General features: G+C 42.5%; 1 protein-coding gene across 4 annotated transcripts in view; it reads right to left on the bottom strand.

Moving 5' to 3' along the window:
- Nucleotides 1-19,835, bottom strand: part of TSNAXIP1 (translin associated factor X interacting protein 1) — a 1,023,806-nt gene that overhangs the window by 237,972 nt on the left and 765,999 nt on the right. For all 4 annotated transcript variants that reach the window (XM_069655260.1, XM_069655269.1, XM_069655286.1 and 1 more), the window contains one exon: nucleotides 14,347-14,477. In XM_069655260.1, the coding sequence (XP_069511361.1) occupies nucleotides 14,347-14,477 (131 nt within the window). The remainder of the gene's footprint in view (nucleotides 1-14,346; nucleotides 14,478-19,835) is intronic.

Below are 19,835 nucleotides of genomic sequence, written 5' to 3'. Positions count from 1 at the left end.
TGCAAGTCTCGATGTGATATCGTACATACTGGCTGTTGCCTCAAAACAGTCAATACACTCTACGCAGTGGGTAATCATTAAAGGATCTCATCTAGTGTAGTGTTTGTGACACTTTCACTAGTGCTTTAAAGATGCTGGAACCGGGGGTGAGTTGTGCATTCACATGCCTTAGTTGTAGGTGACTATTGATGAAAGTCTTATTAGAGAAAGCACATAGTTAACTGTGTGGTGCTTGGTGACTGTCCCATTCTGGGTCTGTGCATACTTTTTACATTGTGCTAGTGTATTGAAATTGTTGCTCACATAATGTAATCGATTGATGTACCTGCAAATTGTCAAATAAGATTGGCAATTTTAGGGAAATGTTATAGTCTTGTAGTCTGAGGAGTTAAGTGGTAGACACCTAGACTTAAGACATATCCGGTTTTCTAATGTAACCAAACCATACAACATTTTGTTATCCAGCAAAACGTGCAGTTATACAAGCCTCACATACCATATGAGGTGGGCTTTAAAATATTCATCAAATTCTAAATGTCTATATCTCTGGAGCTGCAATCCCAATGGATTTACAACCTCTGTTGGATCGCGATCATGTAAGTATAAATTACCCATTAATAGGGGTCCTGATTGCAAAGTCCCTGTTAATACTGGGTGGCTAGTTGAGTGGCCATATATGGGCGAGTATAATCCCTTCATGGTACTTACTGTTTAAAGTGAGGTGCCCTGTCAGGAATCACCTGGTTAGCGGTCTGCATGCATTTCGCATGCGGCCACCATTTTGATTGGTATTATATAGTGTGTGATGTCCACGTAGATATGCAATGACATCATCTGAGTCCCGTGCGCACTGCTAGGTGGGAGGTGTAGTGCTCCTTCTATACCATTAAGCGCTATCCCATTATTTGCTTTATATGCACCTGCTTCCTTGGATGTTCTCGCAAATCTAGTATCCCATAGAACAATATTATTTATTTCTAGCGGGGTGGCATTTCTATTTGTCGGGATCAAGTGTATTGCTAGGTGCATTGCTTTGTGGGAGTTGTAGTCTCCTTGACAAACTTGCTGGTACTTCAGGTGCCTAATGTGTTGGGTGCAGTAGTAAGTATATTATGCTAATGTTTGGTGATGCAATTTCAGCTTAATGGCGTTCCGGCTTATCTTGAGTGGGAAATGTGTTTGCACAGGTAGGTCCAGTCCACTGAGTCAGAGGGCGCTGTGCTTAATGTTAGCAATCCAGCCCTATTGTACAAAATTATGTATTACCCAAAGAAGCTTGTTTTGCCTTTTTTCTTTTTAACATTATCCTCCATATTATGGTCCAATAATGTGTTTGAGGGTATGGTCCACTGTGAACGACACATACCTTTCAATACAGGGGCGCTTTGCTACGAAATGAAGAACAAGCCACTATGTACATACATATATGTCAGACATTGTTTTTGATTTCTTCATTTTCTTATGATTTATATGAAAGAGGAACATTGGTGGACAGGTTCTGGGCTATATCCTCAGAGATTATACTCTAGTAGACCACATATACCACTTAGCAAAACATTGACAATATATAATAAATTAAACATTCATGAGTATATATGTACCTCGAGTCTGAAAATGCGATGATTGAGGTACCAGTGTCCGTCTTTCAGATCAAATGTCTGCATCATCCTTAACCTTAACTCTATCTCCAAAATTAGTACATATCATGATTTAGCATTCTGCATTGGAGATATTCTTTTCCAGATATTCCAACCTTACTTTGTCTGTTATTAAAAGACATTCATTCCGTGTTCCTTATTCAACCCATCTGTTGTGCATCTTAGGAGACATTTAGACTCCATCTGTCAGCGTTTCAGAGTGAGCTCACCCCTGCATTTGGTACATTTGGCTTTCATTAGCCTAATAAATCTCAGATCTTTTCTATTGCTCATTTGATGACATTTTTGCCAGTGTAAAGCCAAAGGTAATTTCGGGTCTTGACTACCAAGATTGGTGATGCATTCGCGAATGTGTATGCAAAGTTGTCTGATGGTGCTTCCTATATACAGCTTGTTGCATATACAGATGATAGCATATACTACAAATGTTGTTCTGCAATTTATGAAATCCTTAATATGGATTTCTAAATTCTCTCTGTAATGGAAGCCGTCACTATCCTTGTGAGCATATTCACACATACTGCATGTTCCACATTTGTGGAAGCCTCTTGTTGTTTTTAGCCAATGAGTACCAGTCTCTGTTTTGCTAGTGTCTTAAAAGGATGGACAGAGATTGTTTCTCAAAGTAGGGGCTCTGGTAAATGCAAATTGTGGTCTTTTGTCAATGTAAGGTAATAGATCTTTGTCTATGTGCAGTACATGCCAATGCTTTAACATAATTTTGTGTAATGTATTTATGTGAATCTTTAGAGTACTGTGTGACTATGTTAATCCAATTGTTCCTGTTTTCAGCTTTTGGTACACAGACTTTTGGTGCACAGACTATCATGTCTGATCTGCTAATCTTTTTGATTTTGTCTTGTGCCATATTTATCACTGTCGCAGAGTACCCTCTCTTCAAAAACCTTTCGGGCAGGAGTGTACGTTCTTTATCATATTCTTCATTTTGGCTACAGTTCCTACATTCCCGATAGAATTCCCCTGTAGGGATATTGGTGACTGCTGATGTCCCATGCTGTTAGCATTTAGTGTTGAATTAATTTCTGTACTTTTACGGTATGTTCCAATCTGGTTATTTCTAATGTAGATGTGTAGGTCCAAAGAGTTAATGTTATATGCATCACAACGCACTCTGAAGGACAGTCCAAATTCATTTGTATTCAAATATTGCATGTATTCTCCATAACTCTCTTCAGTCCCATTCCATACAATCACAACAACATCTATGTATTGTTTCCACATAACAATGTTCTTTGCAAATTCACTATTGTGTAGTGCATGTTTGTCTTCATAGTGTGCCATAAACAGATTTTCCAGAAATGGTACAAACGTTGTCCCCATTGCAATTCCTTTATTCTGGACATAGTACGCACCATTGAACAATAAAGCATTGTTGTTTAGTATAAATCTCAAAAACTCCTTTATCATTAGTACATGTTGCATGTATGATGCTGAGCGTTCTCAAAATGTGTGTTTGATTGCTTTAATCGCTAAACCATGTTCTATGGAAGTGCAGAGTGCGGAAACATCTAGAGTACCTAGTAGGTAGTCCTTCTTCCATTCCAAGTTTTGTAAAATAGATGGAACACGGGTGCTGTCTCGTATGTATGAGGGAAAACAAAAAAAATATTCTCTGATTGTGTTATCTATATATTTTGAGAGCCCTTCTGTAGCCCCACCAATTCCGCTCATGATAGGCCAGACTTCCGGTAGCGTATCGTACGAAGGTCTTGTGAATTTTTGGCAAGAAATAGATTGTAGGCACGATCGGATGTTTAGTGCTCAGAAATGTTTTTTCCTCATCTAATAGGCATCTCCGTTGGTGCCATTCTAGTAACATTGCATGTAATGCTTGAGTGATAGTCTTAGTTGGGTCTGTGGGCAGTTATTTTATAACAACCAGGTGATTCCAGGTGTGCAGTACCCATTTTGATGTAATCGAAGTGTTGAGGATTACTACAGTCCCTCCCTTGTCTGCTTCCTTTATTGCAATGTCTTTGTCATTGGCTAAGGTTGCTAATGCTGTTCGTTCTCTGGGACTCAGATTTTGACATTTGTCATTTCTTTTGGAAACTCTCATCAATCGAATACATTCAGTACAATATTTTGGCTCCTGACTCCATTTGCCTCCACGAGGCAGTTGCCTTTCCATGATGGCCGCCCGAAAATCTGCCCTCGAAACCACAGCCCTCTGCAGGCTGGCTTCGCTGTGATTGGCTCCTTGAATCCACTTTAAGCCAATTACCTACGCCGGCAGGCGAACGCCGGCACACCCACTAAGGCTGCCCAACAAGGCAGCCCTGTCCTGAGCCTGTCCAGAGCTGCCAGGGCCAGGAACTCTGCATCTCTCATCTCTGCCCAGCCGACTTGGTGCCTATTTGCTGCACATCCCTGAGTTGATTCGGGTAAGCGTTACCTTGCACTCTCTTTGATTGACTTACTTCAGCATTGAACCCAGCCATGCGGCATGCAACTGGCGTTCAGTAAACATTACATACTTTTGCGAAACTAATGCTCCCCCTCATTCCTAATCGCACTGAGGCCTCCTCAGGCGCACTCTGTTATCACAGTCGGCCCGTGCTTTATTGTTCAAAACCAGTACTGTTTGCTTATATGTTCCCCAATGACCCGCACTAACAACATTAATGCTGCAGATATTGTTGCAGTCTATTGGTTTATGTTACCCATTACGGCTCGCCTACCATAGTGCATTGATTCTATTTGAATGCCCTGCTACATTGATTTTATGTGCCCAGATACTTGACACCCACTCGCAACGAGATCCGAGCCCAATGATCCGCTTTACAGGAGGATCCCGTTTACTCCTTATTCAGCAGTATGCTCACAACCGTGATTACCTTACAATCCTTTTGTGTCCTGTTCGCCAGTACGCCGCACTGCATACAGCTGTCCAGGTTGAATGTTAGCATGTGCCAGCTCCTTGCCCCCACCACAATATACTTGTAAACACCATCCGGTTGCCCACGACCTCCGCTTCTGTGCCAAATACACTGATTGCCCCAGTAGCACAGCTATCAATACCATTATTATGACTACACATATTGTTCTGTGCCTTGCCTAATGATGTCCAGTGCTACCTTTGTCTGCACATATTGTTTACATATACTGCCCGGCGCCACTGCCTAGTGCTGCCCTGTGCTGCCTATGTTCGCATATATTGTCTCTAGTGCCTTGCCTATTGATGCCCAATGTTGCATATGTCTGCATATATTGAACTCATAAATTACCTTTTGATTTAATTGCATATACTGCATATATTGATTTCACACACTGCCCTATGCCTTGCCTATTGATGCCCAATGTTGTATATGTCTGCATATATTGATCTCATACATTACCTATTGATTTCATTACATATACTGCATATATTGATTCATATATTGACCTGTGCTTTGCCTATTGCTGCCCTGTACCGTCCACTACTGCATATACTAACTAAATATACTGCCCTATACCTCTGCCTAGCGCTGCAGACGTGCTAAGACTTAGAGACTAAGTTCTCCCCTCTTATTAACCATACACAGATAGTCCCGGCAAGCTTTATATTCGCCAGTCCCCTGTACCCACACACTGCCAATACCTCAGAGCCCTACCTTCCATGATGGCCACCCTAAGAGGAGCCACTTTGACCATGGCAACACTCCTCCCCTTTCTCCAGAACATCTCACCACAGATTTGCACCAACACAAATACTCCACTCTATCCCGCTCCACTATCCCCGACGGAATGGATAAATAGATTTGCTCTTCCACCCACACATCTCACACCATGCCCCACCACTCTAAGAAACTCACAACTAGGCTCCCGCCTCGCACTACCAACCACTACCGCTAACCGGAGTGCAGCCCACCCATCAAGTTAGAAACGATAGACTGAGCCACCGTACCAGCCTGAGCTACAATTCTGTTAGAACTATCACCAGTCAGACTACGTTGCACATGCAACAGACACCACTCATCGACTCTACTATCAGGCAAAACTGCACTACACCCTACACACCACCACTACTGAAACCTAACCCTGTCCCCACTCCCATTAAGGGTGCTCTCATCAATGCCCGTTCCTTGGTAGCATACCCCACGGATGTGGCTGACATCTCCTCAAACCACCTCGACTTCATCGCCATCACGGAGACATGGCTCCACCTAGCAGCTTGAACCACCTTAGCATTAGCCATCCCTGATAACTATAACATCATCCATGCTGACAGGAAAAATGGTACAGGATGAGGCGTGGCAATCATCGCTAAATCCAACCTAAATATTAGAGAGGTCTCTAACACAACCCTGCCTTCAGCCAAACTCCTATCCATCAAACTCCCATTATCAAACACCCAGATCATTCTCCTTCACATTATATACAAACCACCAGGCCCCCTATCCACCTTTGAAGAGGATATCTCTCTCTTGCTCACCACTAACACTAAACCTAACTCACAAATTATCATCATGGGTGACTTCAACTTGGGACTCAACGACCCTAACGATAATCACGCTACCTCTCTCAATGACACCATTACTCACCTGGGCCTCACTCAACACATCAACAAACCAACACATACTAAAGGAAGATCCCTAGACTGGCTAGCAGATGCTAACTGCCACCTCTCACTAAAACACATCACACCGTGTGCTTGGACGGATCATCACCTTATCACCTTCTCATACCCCAGAACTACTCCTAAAATACCACCACCCACCAGAACACCACTAATAATATCCAGAAACAACCATAACATCACCATAGAAAACCTTAGACCATTCCTCATACCCATCACCAAAGCTAACCTCCCCATCCAGAACGACAACCCCGCCACCTTGGTAGACCTTTACAACAATAAGTTGGAACTAGCCCTCAACCAGATAGCTCCACTCAAGCAACGTAAAGCCAAACCCATGGCCCATACCAACAAATTCTCAGCAGAACTAAAGGCTCTCCGCAACATTAAAAGAGTTGCAGAAACTAGCTGGAGAAAAGCACCCTCTCCCTCCACAAAAGACAATTTCTCTACAGCTGCCTCCACCTACAAATGAGCTATCCTAGATGCCAAAAAAAGGATCTATAACATAAGAATACTCAATGCTAAATCTGGCACTAAAGAATTATTCTCTATACTAAGAGACCTTGAATCACCATTACCACCCTCAGAAGACTGTATTAAAGACAAAGCATGGTGTAACAATATCCAGCTAGCCCTCTCTAACAAAATCGCCCTTCTACAAGCAAAAATATTAGACAGAGTAGTCTGCCCCCAAATACAACAATATTTGGAAGAAAATAACCTTCTAGGCCTGCGACAATCCGGCTTTAGACCCAGGCACGGGACAGAAACCGCCCTCCTGGATTTAAAAATCCAAATGGATGAAGCCAAAGACAAGGGCAAGCTGGCCATTCTGCTCCTGTTGGATCTCTCCGCTGCCTTTGATCTGGTTGACCACCAGATCCTCACTCAAGACCTCTCTTCGGCACCGCATTCTCCCAGAATGCCACCAATTGGATTCAAGCATTTCTCTCTGACAGGATGACTAGGGTCTTCGCCTCTTCAGCGGCTGCTGACCCTATCCCAATCCAATGTGGAGTCCCCCAAGGGTCCTGTGTCCCTCCTACACTTTACAACATCTTCACTAAGCTTCTCTTCGACCGTCTTGACAATCTGGGTGTCAGCTACACCAATTACGCTGATGACACCCAGGTCCTCATCACACTCACTGGTTGCTATGAAGAAGATGTTGCAAAGCTAAATGAAATCTACCTAGAAATTCAAGCTTGGATGGCCACACAATCTCTGCCTAAATGACGATAAGACAGAACTGCTTATCGTAGGATCCCAGGCTCGCCTCAATAAACTGGACTCTGGGTACCAATCCTTCTCCATTGACGGCAAAAAAAGTAAAAGTATCCAAAGAGGTCAAAACACTAGGTGTGTATCTCAACTCCACCCTATCTTTAAAAAACAAATAACTGCCACCATCTCATCTACCACCTATACCAATAAACTTATAAATGCCTGCAGACCATTTTTATCCCCCTCCAGCTGTCTCACGTTAGCTAGAGCATTGATATTGTCTAAACTAGACTATTGCAATACACTCTTCCTGGGCACCACAACTAAAAATCTGAACAGACTCCAGATTCTACAAAATAACGCCTTAAAATGCGCTGTTAACCTCCCACGCAGGGCACACATCTCCACGGCTAGCAAAGAAGTTCACTGGCTCCCCATCCGTGACAGAATTAAGTCAAGAACCCTTGTCATTACACACAAGTGCCTGTCATTGACTGCCCCACGCTACCTATCTGACAAATTCTCTAGACACAGCACTACCAGACTCACCAGAACACCCCATCTACACCAACTAAAGGTTCCCAAATTCAACCTAAAAACAGCAGGAGGCTCCAGCTTCACAGTTCTCGCTGCTCAAAGTTGGAACACCCTCCCTCTTGATATCAGACTGGAAGCTTCCTTCTGGCCATTCAGAGCCATGGTGAAATCCTGGCTCTCTACCTAACTCGCTGCCACCTTAACTACCTTGTCTCTACCAATTTCTACTGTACGACCTAACCATATCTTGAAACGGACCAACATGTAACCCAGTCCAAATGCTCCATTGTATCTGTTCCTCTTGCTGCATACCTATTTGGTACATTGATTGTACGTATTGCGCAACGCTATGTAACTATGTTGTCCACATGATTATGCGGCCAGCTACCTAAGGGTTCGGCCGCGCTTTATAAATAAACAAACTAAACTAAACATTAGGTGAATAACACTTTCAATATGTCACACTAGGACAATGTAAAGAGTATGCACAGGCCCAGAATGGGACAGTCACCAAGCACCACACAGTTAACTATGTGCTTTCTCTAATAAGACTTTCATCAATAGTCACCTACAACTAAGGCATGTGAATGCACAACTCACCCCCGGTTCCAGCATCTTTAAAGCACTAGTGAAAGTGTCACAAACACTACACTAGATGAGATCCTTTAATGATTACCCACTGTGCAGAGTATATTGACTGTTTTGAGGGACCAGCCAGTATGTAAAATATCACATCTAGACTTAAAGATTAACGGAGACTTCTATGTTCATTGGACAATTTAATAATCCGATTTTCCATAAAGCAATATGTCTGTTTATCTTCCCTCCTTTCTCTTTGAATCCTGTCCTTTTGATATGTATTAATGAACTTTATTGTATCTAATTGCAATGGCACCCAAATTGTGCAATCTGTATACAACAATTAATGTGGCTCAAACAATAATATATTAATATAAAATTACCATAATGAATGCATATACAGCCTTGAAAAAGACAGAGTCGAAACACGTGTTGGCTGTTTCAATGCAACATATACTATGAGTGAATAAACTCACAAATCAAGAACAATAAGAATCTGGAACACTTCTTTCAAATGCAAATGCATTTTTGTATGCAACGTGTACTCATCCTAGACACAATTTTGATTTCTCCCAGAGAGGCTAAGCGCGAAGTGCAAGAGGTACCTTTATACTCTACTCAGCAGAGAAGTCTGAGAAAGACCTGGGTGTTGCAAAGAAGCTGGAGAAAAGCCAGAGAAAAAGGGAGCCATTCCCCCTGGCATTGTGAACACTGTGAGAAACTTGAGAAAGACCAGGGGAAGGGAGTCATACCCCCTGGCGTTGTGGCGTTGTGAGTAGCCTGGGAGGGGAGTCAATCCCCTTGGCATTGTAAACACTGACAGAAACCTGACAAATACATGGGGAAGGGAGTGATTCCCCCTGTCATTGTGGACATTGTATGAACAAGACCATAATTGGCAGGTTAGTGAACCAAGTTGGTACAGGTCTGGGGAAGGTTGTCATTCCCCAACTTGCGTGAACTGTGGGAAAGAGCCTGAGAGGAGACTGGGGAAGGGAGACATTCCCCCAGCCTTCGTGAACTGTTGAAAGGGACCTGAGAAGGGCCTGGGGAAAGACATTCCCCCTACTACGGTGAAACTACAAGCCAAGAGAGATCAGGGGAAGAAAGCCACACCCCCTGGGTGTTGTCTACTGCAAAGCAAAGCCAATGAAGGCCCGGGTAAGGGAGTCATTCCCCTGACACTGTGAGGATTTTGGGAACAAGATGCCTGGAGAAGAGAGACATTCTCCAGGACACACATGGTGTAGAGCCACTACGAGTAAGAAGGAATGTTGATGTTTTGGATTGCAACATTGGTTTATAAGTAAACTGAGTAATCTGGAACTTTGTGTTGTGTCTTTGAAAGGTATTGCATTTGAAGGGAGTCATTCCCTCAAGAAATAGTCCTTCCAGACCACTGGCACCACAGTCTGCTCTCCAGAAGAAGGGAGCCATTCTTCTGCACCAAGAAGACTCAGCAATTCTTTAGTTTAGTTATCATTGTAAGGCAGGGGTGCACAAAATATGGCCCACGGGCCAAGTGCGGCACGAAATGCTGCTTGATCCGACTCAGCAGGGTTAAAGACTTTCCTAATGGAGGGCTGCCCACAAGCAGCAACGGCCCACCTCCATTAGGAAAGTGTTTGCTTCCCTTGCAGGGCTGGCGAAAACACTAACCGTCATTGGCTCAGTGCACACACACTACCTAGCTCTTCCACGTCACATAGTGCGTGTGTGCTTCACCAATAGAGGGCCAGCACTACGGCTGGCATGGCCAATAAGGCTTAATGCTGGAAGGCATTTCGGCCTTGCCATGCCAGCTGCAGTAGGAGATTTCGCTTGCCAGCCACCTCGCCAGCATGCCACCATGCCAGCCTGCAGCTCGTCTGCCCGCCCACTCCAGCAAGTACATTTATTTATTCATTTGTGCGAGAAGGGCTAAAGTGTAACTCTAATTTTTAAATGAGTGGACATATTAATACATTTTGCGCTCACATCACAAATAAGAAAACATAATTAAATGAGGCTGGGAGAGAGCAGTGACATCCTTCCTTCCCTTCCCTTCCCATTGAATTTTCTGATTTATGGGGGTTTTCAGCCCCAGCTATCGGGCTTTTCCTCAGGTATAAAGTTGCACACAGTTCTGCTCCCTTTATCCTCCTCCCACCGTGGCCACCCCACCCACACAGGAGGATGGAAGCAGCACCGCGAGTCCACAGGGCATGCATGGCAGCGGGGCAAAAGGGGGAGAGGAGGAGCGATGGTGCGAGGAGACATGAGGGGATGGCGGAAAACCTGGAGACTCCATGCTCTGGTAGGAACAGGGTACAAAGTACACAGGTGCTCTGGGCCAAGGCCACCGCAAGGACAGGACAACTGCATTGCACTTGCTTTTGCTGCTTAGGATAGATGACTAAGGGCATGGAGGATGGTGTGAGCCGGGCAGGAGAAGGGCCGGCGGATTCGTAGCCTGCCAGCAGCAGCATCAATAACAGGCAGGTGTGGCTCTGGCTTAAAGAAACAGTGAAAAAAAAGCATCTGAAACAACCACTGTTACTTTCAGTCATTGCACGACACAGCAAGCAGCTTCATGCACCCTTGCCTTTTCAATCACCCACCATTCATAACTCTTAAGTGACATGCCCAGGAATATAGCTCCCCCTCCCTGCCAACCAAGTACCTGCACACACACAGCTGTGCCTGCAGCAATTTCATGCTAATTGTGCTTGAATGCGTGTGTTGTACCTGCTCTTTGTATGCAAGAAGATTTAACAGCTCGGCATGGTGTTCTGTCTTTTGTATGTGTGTCATTGGTGAAAGGAGTTATACCCAATCTGTGTGTGAGTGGAAATGGTAACATCACGCTTTACTTCCTTCTGAGGCAAGCATGTACTCTGTGCAAGGGGAACTAAGAGTGTACTGTACTTTTTCCACCTATTCCGTTCATGAGGGAAGGTTGCAAGCCTTTTAGGAAATAATGACTATGGCTTTAAATCCCAAGGGGGATTTGTTAGGGTCACATTAATGCTATTGTTACTTTGCATGCAGGGTGGGGAGAATAAAATGAAAGCCATACTCTTCTTGCTCAACATATTTCTATGACGATGTATATAGTGTAAAGTTAATTTATTATGAAAGGCTAGTTTGTTATGTAATGTAGTTTGCTCTGGATGTGACTCTTTCTGCACTGGAAGCAGATTGTTCCAGAAATGTGAATCATGCTATAATCTGTGGGGTGTTTGGGGGCTGAGGGTGATGGAGCATAGTGTTTGCTTGGGCAAGGGGGGCTAAACGCTTACTCAGCCTTCACACTTCAATAGTGAACCCTATCACAAAGCTAAAACAGGCACAGCAGCTCCTTCACCTTTTGTGGAAACCTGACCCAACGAAGGCCATAGTATGGCCAACCCAAACAGCAAAGCATAGCAGTCCAAAACAACAAAATGTCCAATCAAGGGTCAATACAATATATATACTTTAAATAAACAGACCATATCCAATAACTAAATTAAATAGTTGTCAACAAGCTTAATTTTTTCAGTGACAGACTTTTAGCTCATGGAGTTTAAAATCTGGACTGTTAATGCATACTTTTGTGCTCAACAGTGCTAAGGGTCACTCGGGTATGTGACATTTCACTCTCGTTCCTTTCAGCTGAAGAATACATTCCATCCTGCAAACTCCAAGCAGCATCCAGATCTCTGCAGCAGGCACTCACACTGTCTAGGTATGTTTGCAGCATTAACACAGAATGGTGAAACAAGTGCTGCTCCACACTGTCCCTGCTACTGCCCTACATTGAACACCAATTTTCCAGGGCATGAACATCTTATGGCAGTTGGAATTTTGCAAAAAATGAATTTTCTATAAAGTAGGGGCTTCCAAAAAATGCACTTGTACAGATTTCTATATGTTGTGCTCTGGGTCAATGTTCGTTTCAAATGTGGGATTTGTACAGCACAGCTCTGCCACTTGGAAATTGCAAATGGTTACTCTAGTAGGGCCAGGCAATCCCTGCATTCACCACCTTAATGTATTATCACCCCCTTAATCTATTATATAGCAGTATGATATGCAATGCAGCCCACTATTCTTGAAGCAAGTATCCATCAATAAGTGCATGAAAAGGTATGCCAGAGAGGCTATGTTCTTGATCTGATCTTGTTCTTTTGTCGCTTCTAGGCTTGTCTAAAAAGTATATGACTTTTATATACTATATACTTTTATATATGGGAGCATAACAGTGAAGTTCCTAACTGGCCCGAAGTACCATTGAACCAGACCTTTACCATTGGTACTCCATCTCTGTGCACAGGCCACAGTGTGCATTGATTCACTGCTTGTGCTCTAAAGATGTCCCTGCCAATGTCCAGTGCTGTAAAAAAAGAAAATTGACCAGGAGCAGCGTCAGTTTAAGGTTGAATGGACTGAAAGGTTGTTTTCATTGCGTCCAAACCTAACGTGTACTTGTGCCTTATTTGCCTCAAGTGAATTGAAGTCCCCAAGGATTAGAATATCTGTCGCCATTGTGAAACAAAGCATTCACAATATAAGGATTTGCAGGGGCAAGCGAGAATAAAGAAAGCAGGGGAGCTAAACACACAAGTGACTAAGCAACAAGGTGTTTTTGAGCAGAAAAAAAAGAATCTGAATATGCAACCTTAGCTAGTTATACGGTTGCACAGCTTATTGCCAGGCCAGCATGGCCTTTCGCAGATGGGGATTCTGTAAAAGACTGCCTGATGGACTTTTGCGAGGCAGTGTTTAAAGAAAAAAAAGATGCTTTTGCGGATGAGTATCCAGCGGTGTATTGCAGACATGGCTGATAATTGTTACAGCCAACTGAAAATGCAATGTAAGATCATACAATTCTTTTCAGCTACCATTGATGAGAGCACAGATGCAAGTGGCACAGCCCAGCTCTTAATTTTCATTTGTGGGGTCAACAACGAATTCAGAATATTTCAGGAACTGGCTTCCCTGGTTTCTTTGCATGGCAGAACTACTGGTGTTGACATTTTTTATGCTTATCAAAAATTCATTGATGATTTAAATTTGCCATGGGATAATTTGGTAGGCGTGGCTACTGATGGGCCTGTTATGTTATTTTATTTGTATAGCGCCAAAGTCCTAGGGCGTCCAGGTGCTTAAACAGAAAGAACAAAACTATGTGGGAGAAGCATCCAACATCTCAGATGTTTACATAAACATTCTGTGCACACCCTAAGTTGGAACCTGTTTGTCTTACTTGTACTCCCTGCCCCTTTCTGTTCACTGCCTTTGTTGCCTGTCTGTAGTTATTGCCTATGCTTTCTTGTAATCTTGGGATCTGGGAAGGCTGGGCTAGGTTGGAGGGAGCCCATGGGAGAAGAGAGAGGGATGTCCCTTAGAGTGAACCTACCTCAATCTACCCAGAATAAGAAACCACACATTACCATCGGTTTAGAAAAAACCCTTGAGCTTTCCTTAAAAGTCTGAGTAATTAAGGCAATCTTTGGTATTAGAGAGATGAGAGCAAGGGCAGAGGTTTGGAAACATTGAGAAACTGATGCTCAAAGAAGGCAGACCAGAGGTTCACAAAAAGGAATCAGGAGCAGATATTAACAATACAGCAAAAGAAGCAGCTGATTGAAAAAAGGAAGGAAGCGGAAGGTCAAAATGAGGTGAGAAATCCGGGTCAAGAAAAATAAATGAGAAATAGTGTTTACAGAGAAAAGAAGGTGAAGAGGAAGTAGATGAAGTAAAAAGGGAACTGCTGCCACAGCAGTGGAAGTTCCATCTTACCTTTCCTTCGAAGAATTCACTTTCTTTGAGTATCCTCGAGCCTAGCTCTGAGAGGAGCACATCCACCAACTCATCACTGTTCCTCCCCTCGGACACGGTGATCCAGTTGTCATACCCTCCTGGCAGAACCTCTGCAAGAAGTTAAGTGTCATTTTTAAGCTTACAAAAAGAAATCATGTTTATCAATGTCAAAGGTTGTTTTGGATTCTCCACTTCTAAGACATGATGAATATGCGTTTACAGTTGAAATAGCAGAGGTTTCTAGAGAGCATGTTATATCACAAATATCAGGATGCCAAAGCATGTGCATTAAGAGTCACCCGCATACTTTAATGATCCTCCTTGAATTGTCGTTTGGAGAGAGTGCATTCCTCTATTCAGCAATGCAACATATGGGTAACAAGCAAGGTTTGACTAGTTAGTACAATTTACTTACCCTGGTGATTCTTTTGCTGTTCGCCCATGTCCCCCAAACTCTAGACTCGTGGGACATTCACTCTGCAGTGCGGAGACTTGAATATTTTTCTGCGTCCGTCAGAAAAATAAATCTAAAAGTTAAGGAAAGCTTGAAGTAGGTGCGTGGCTGTGCCTGGGCCTAGGCCCTGCCTTTCTCACCCACCAGCTTCCCTTCTCCAGTACTTTTCCTCTCTGCCCATGCCATGAAGGTTAACCTTATTCTGAGGGGAAGGGGGAAAGATGGTTGGTCACATGGGGGCTGACCTTACAACTTCACTCCTTACACCAAACATTTCAGTTTCTGAGCACATGAGGTTATGATTTGAACTCTCGCAAGCTGAGCCAGTCCAGATATCCACATGCACAACTTTGGTCCCTGAAGCATCCCCTTAATGCAGTATTTAGAGTGGTCAAAACCTTTAAGCTGAGGCTTTCTGCTGGCCTATAAAAATGTCGTCAATGATTTCCCTGTACGTTTGAAATAGTTGGTGTTGAAGCAGATTTCATAATTGGCCTTACAAACGTTTCTATTTTAGCAAATGTAGATGAATAGAAGAATAACGTATTTATTATCGTATATTGTGTTTCTGTTTCCATTCATTTTCATTACAGAGCTTTTTGTATTACGTAAGTGGAATGTGGAAGGTGCTGAGTAAGCCTTTTGTGCGAGGGAGCCATTGATGCACGTGATGTAAACTGGCTGAGGACTTGTGTATGAACTAATGGAAAATCATACCAGCACATGTAAAGAGGAAAGATTCAGGTCAGGTGATCAACATGTGAGAGACATATGTGTCGATGACTGACTTATCTTCCCACCTTTATGAACTGAATACTGTAGGTAGGCCTCCTGCCAAGACCTAACGATTACACTTAAGAGTGTGGAAGAATCTTGGATGGTTTTGTTTGTGCCATTCGGACTTTACCTATGAAGGTGGAGGTCTTGTGGGTGGGGAGATTGTTGCAGGATTGTCTCTGGTGGGGTCAACATGTAGTTCCGTTGATTGTCTTGCAAGACAATAAAGCAGTGTCTTTCTTTGCTACTACCCGAGAATGATTGCTTGACCTCGGTTTTTCCAACAGTGGTTTCCGATGAAAGTTGGCTACGACTGAATAAATAATTTTCCTGGGCTATCGTAATCAATTCATATAAGGCAACTCTCCCCATGAATTAAAAGGCACATTTTTGAAAATTGTTTTAAAGTTTTTTCACAATTTAGCAAAGTTATTTTTCATCAAGATGCGTAAATTAAAATGAAGATCAATTTCCAAGTTTTGCAGTCTCAGTGTTCTCATCAAATCTCTCTTAGGTTGCTTATGTGTTAACAGGAGTATCCCTGCTTTAATCCAATTAATTTGATATTCAAAATACAGGCCATATTTCTTCACTACACAAAAACATGTTCGGTACATCAACTAAGGCTTTTAAGTGTGAAAAGAACATCAACATAAAACAAATGTTTGTTTTGCACATTTCACAGAATAATTCCCTCAATTACTGGGGAGAAGCTGATCTTGAAAGCAAAATGCTCTAAAACTATAGCACAAAGTAAGGGGATTAAATGGCACTAATGGCAAGTTGCCATAATTAGGGAAAAGGCGTGGATATAAACTTGCGAGCTTGCTGAAGTCTCTGTTGCGGTTGATGTTGGTAGCAGTACTCCTGAAACTAAGATAGTACCTTTCTCTTGTATGAAATGAATAGGGGTGATGCAACATAATCACCCTGGGTTGCTCGTATTATGGAACCCTGTGTTGAACATGTCTTCATGGTATGCTGAAAGGCAAGCCCCTGCCCTGTATGACATTTCTGGATTCTTTCTGCTTATCCTCAGGGAAAAATGAAATCGGCATATAAATCATTTCCCACTGATCCCTCTCACCGCTTGTTAGCATAGGAGATAATGATGAGAGAAGTTTTTGTTGATGTTCTGCGGCCTCAGCCCATCTTTCTTGCTAGAGACTTCATGGAGACTGGATGTTTTGAAATTTGTCAAGCTGCAGCTCAGGTGCTGGCAGGGCAGGGGTCTTAACGATCCAGTACTTTTCTCCCAGATATTAAGAACCATCAGCTTTTTCCCTCTCCTGTTCCAGGGCAAACAAATACCTGCCTTCTTTGATTCATCTTGGATCTAGAGCCTGCATGCATTAGTCACTACCTGCATCAGAGGAATATATGATACAGAGTGATACAGATTCATCAAAAGTTGAGCCCCTATGTAGTGTTGGAATAGGGATGCCTTTGTGTGTAATATAGGCATGCAAGAAATAGTCCTGAGGGGCTGAAGGACATTTCCAAGGAGGGTCTTCTGGATTTGACTCATCTGTAGTATCCAACTCATCCCCTCCATCTGGGCATGACACACCCTGCATTTTTACCAGATAGAGATTTATCTCTATGTTAATTTCTTCCAGAATTGGGGAGATTGCACCCTCTTTTTAGTGAGTCTGATCTCAATAGCTTTGACATTATTCTGTGCTCACTGTTCTGCAGTATTTTGCTTACGTTGCAACCGTGAGGACGGTCCTGAGGTAGCCAATGGTGGCCTTTCATCCTTCGCCGTTGGTAGAGATAGCATTGATACAAAGCTTCCAGATGTCCATGGCACTAACACTGCTGGCTCACGTGTTATTAAAGAACACAGTGCTGATACGGCAGACGTTGAAGGCACTGATGTTGGAGTTCTCATTAGCAATTTAGCTGACAGAGAGGGTTTTGGTGTCATGTCAGCTGACATCAGATTAGACAGTGAAACAAAGAATATATCAAGGCACTCTCATTTCTCTCTTTTCTCATCATCAGAGAAAATCCAGGATTTCACATCATGTATTTGACAAAATTAAAATATGGATGCTGACATGGTACAAATGCATTCGCTTTTGAAGTCCTGAAGACGACTTCATCAGATGGTAATCACATACTGAAACTGTGATGGACATTTCTTTTACAAAGAAATAAGTGATTATGTTCAGTTTAAGGCAAATTTGATGTAGGAAGAATGTGTGTACTTGGATGGCACCTTATCTTCAGGCCAATTTATTTTTTATTTTTTTTTTGTGTACGGTTTACAAAAGAAACCTTTACAAACGATATCCTTAAATACAGAAAAAAAAAGAAAAAAAAGCAAAATAAAAGGAATCATACATTACTGTTACGTTGCATATTGATTTCATTTCATTACCAAGATAAAAAAAACACATACAGATCCACATATCCTTCTTCTATCAGTGAGTAACATATAAAATCAGTTAAAAATTCAGTGCACATAAAAAATAATGTAGACACAGATTTGGTGGTTAGAAGGGGAGAAAGAAAAATCCCTTTACATAAAAAGAACAAATTTAGCAGCAGTATCAGTTAAAATTCCAAGGTTTGTATACATACATGATAGACTTGGTAGTATTTAAAGGTGGAATTCATCAAACAAATTGGTCAAATGGGAGGGGGATAGAGATCAAGAGACTTAATAAAACCCGCCACAACGAGACCGTCTTTAATTTTATAAATTGATAGAGACTGGGACCAAATAACATTCTCTGCCCCCAAAAGACCCAGGGTATTGAATCTACCCAAGTATATATCTCTAAGTGCTTTCGGAGCAGTATATTCTAAAAAAAAATGGCGTGTAGATTCAATTACCCCGGGAGTGTGACAAAAACGACATAAAATGTCCAGATCACTAATCTCCTTCCTTCTATAGAGAACTTCTTTAGTAGGTAGGAGATTCCATCTGAGTTTGAGAAGAAGTGAGCGGTAATAGCGGCTGGGAAATTGAGTTAAGATAAAAGACAGGCAGCCTCTTTTCTTATGGTCAAATTGCAAATCACTGAGAGATGGGTAAGAATGCAATTTTTCCAGCGTATTACTCCAATCGCTAGTGAAGAGACATTCTTTTACTTTGTTGGGGTTGGTTAATAGGGTATCCCTGTCAGTAGAAAGGTCTGATAGAGTCTTGTCGCAGAGGACACTAAATCTCGAAATAAATATGTTTCGGTCTGGTGATCCCCGTGAGAAGAGCATCTTACCAACATCAACATAAAGGGTATCCTGTTTCGGAGAGAGCAGAGCAGAGACAAGTGTCAGAACTCTCCATAGAATTCTAGCTCGCAGAAAGACTAGACCCAATTCATACCTTATGGCAACTATTGGAACACAATTAGGCAGCTTAATAACTTTTCTCCAGAAGATACCCTCAAGGGTGTCCCAGAAGGTGAAAAGAACAAGATAATGCAGTTCCATTCCGTATATTAGTTTTGGAATAACCTTTCCCTTGAAGAAATCCACTACAGGTTTGAAGGAGAACATGCCGTATTTACTATCCAGCTTAATAGATTGAGAAATAAGCGGAATTATTTTGTGTCTAAGAGAATGTCTTGTTTCAATGGCCGATGGTTGGGCCAGAATGAGGAATCCCAAATAGACAATTTTGTGTGCTCTAATGATATTTCTACCACCAATTTTCCATACTTTTTTATTACCCTCTCTCCCTCTAGAGAAGACCATTGTTCGAGTTTTACTTGGGTTAATTTTTAACCCATTAATTACGGCATATTCTTCAAATTTACAGATAAGCCGACTTTGGTGTGATCAAAAAGGAGAAAATCGTCGGCGTAAGCCAGCCATGAGAGCCTGAGATCCCCCAATTTTGCATTTACCATGCCTGTACTTTCAAGGAATTCCCCTACGTCTGCCATGTATAGGATAAAAAGGCATGGGGCTAGCGAGCAGCCTTGTCTAACCCCAATACGAGTCCTTATCCTTCTAGAGAGGGTACCTTTGAGATCGATCCTAATATGGACCCCCGAATTCTCATACATTGCCATAATTAAAGTGAGTAGACCTGCCGGAATCCCCCATTTAGTTAGTTTTTCCCAGAGTCTCAACCTAATTACTAAATCAAAAGCCTTCGATAGGTCGATTGAAGCCACATAGAGAGAGCCACCATATTCTCCCCATGTTGAACTTTGAAGGGCAGTTAGAATAAATCCATTAAGATTAGTTGAGTGTCCAACCCTAAAGCCTGTTTGTTGCT

Source organism: Ambystoma mexicanum, chromosome 1p (genome assembly GCF_040938575.1).
Source record: "Ambystoma mexicanum isolate Mex_15411 chromosome 1p, UKY_AmexF1_1, whole genome shotgun sequence".
In the NCBI taxonomy this organism is placed as follows: domain Eukaryota; kingdom Metazoa; phylum Chordata; class Amphibia; order Caudata; family Ambystomatidae; genus Ambystoma; species Ambystoma mexicanum.
Note: the sequence above shows the minus strand (reverse complement) of the source record. Positions and strands in the feature narration are given on the sequence as shown.